The sequence below is a fragment of the Monoraphidium neglectum genome, assembly GCF_000611645.1.
Source record: "Monoraphidium neglectum strain SAG 48.87 unplaced genomic scaffold scaffold04879, whole genome shotgun sequence".
NCBI classification, from domain to species: domain Eukaryota; kingdom Viridiplantae; phylum Chlorophyta; class Chlorophyceae; order Sphaeropleales; family Selenastraceae; genus Monoraphidium; species Monoraphidium neglectum.
This window is the reverse complement of record NW_014008751.1, coordinates 2,777-4,230: the sequence shown is the minus strand read 5'-3', so window position 1 is coordinate 4,230 and position 1,454 is coordinate 2,777. Positions and strand designations below refer to the sequence as shown.

Here is a 1,454-nt window from a genome sequence, read left to right as displayed (position 1 = left end):
GTTGGGGGCGATGCTGTGGTTTGGGATGGTTGACTGGATTGACTGAGGAGCGGTCGAGCTACAAACAGCTTCAAAGCAATGCTTGCAACTAGTTCAAAGCTGAGCACCAGACAAATGGCAAAAATACACACGCACACACACACACACACACACACACACACACACACACATCCCAGTCCCCCGCGCACCTTGGCTACGTTGTCCTTGTTGCCAGCCCAGGTCTTGAGGGTGGTGGACTGCAGGGCCCGGCCGTAAGAGAAGGTCAGGCTCCAGGGGGCGTTGGGGTACGCCTGCAGCACGCGTGGTGAGGGGCAGTGGTGAGGGGTGGTGATGATGGTGTTTGGAGGGTGGTTGATTGGTGCCGTGGAGGGCTGCGGCGGGTGCCGGGAGTTGCTGTTTGCATGTGCGATGAAGAGAATGTGGTGCCAGAGTTTGGAACGCTCATCAACTCACAGCAGCTTGCCGTGCAGCTCGCGGTGCAGTCAATGAGAGAGACCGTGTCGCAGCCCTTCACAGCCGAAGGGCGTCGCTGCTACCAACTAGAAGGACGAGGCCATCACAATTTCAGAGCAGTTGTGCAGCACACCAATACAACACACCCCTGCTCCAGGCAGCTGCCCACCTCCTGCAGCGCCTGGAGGTTGAGGGTGGACTCCTCCTCGCTCATGCCGCCAGACAGGAAGTGGATCCCGGGGACGGCCGGGGGGATGGAGCGCGCCATGGTGCGGACGGTGTACTGCGGTAGCAGGTTTGCGCGGTTGCCGGGTGTGGGTGGTTGTCTGTTGAGGGTGGTGGTTGGTTGTGGGTGCTGGCTGGGGATGGAGCGGGGCATGTTGCGGATGATGTACTGCACAAACAGGTTTGCACGCGCGCAATTGCGGGGTGGTGAAAAAAAATGTGGGTGGTCGTCGGATGTTGTTCCACATCCAAGATCCAGTGAAACAGAGGCTTTGATGGTAAATTTGGGCGGTTGACAGCACCAAAGACGCAACAAGGGAAGGGGCAGCCACACACGGAGCCGTTGCGCATCGCGTCGGGAAGGCTGAGTCAGAGCTTTGAATTGGATGGGCTGCCTGGCCGAGTGTGCCACACAGTCGAGCCCGCACCTTGGCCACCTCAGCGGGGGACGCGGTCGGAGCATCCAGGCCGGGCAGGCACACTGCAAGTCGGCAGAGGACAGGACCAGGTTTCAAGGGGGCGCAGGGGTGTGGGTTGAGGGGAGAAGTTGCGAGACAGCAGAGGGAAGATGCGATGCAAGCAACGCGGCTGAACACTCGGATTCGTTTGCCCACCAAGCACCACTAGATTTAAGCTGGACCACAACAGGGCAGACCAGCGGGGACAGGCAGACCCCTGCCCTCCTCAACACGTACATCAACACACACACACGCACACACACACACACACACACACACACACACACACACACACACACACACACACACACACACACA

The 1,454-nt window shown here is 59.3% G+C and overlaps 1 protein-coding gene across 1 annotated transcript in view; it reads right to left on the bottom strand.

Annotated features, from left to right (window-relative positions):
* Positions 1-93: 93 nt before the first annotated feature.
* The window catches only part of MNEG_14924 (fructose-bisphosphate aldolase, class I), a gene marked incomplete at both ends in the record, with an annotated part of 4,043 nt that continues 2,682 nt past the window's right edge, over positions 94-1,454 (bottom strand). The window contains 4 exons of the mRNA XM_014036605.1: positions 94-99; positions 189-290; positions 623-736; positions 1,107-1,159. Of these exons, the coding sequence (XP_013892059.1) occupies positions 94-99; positions 189-290; positions 623-736; positions 1,107-1,159 (275 nt within the window). The remainder of the gene's footprint in view (positions 100-188; positions 291-622; positions 737-1,106; positions 1,160-1,454) is intronic.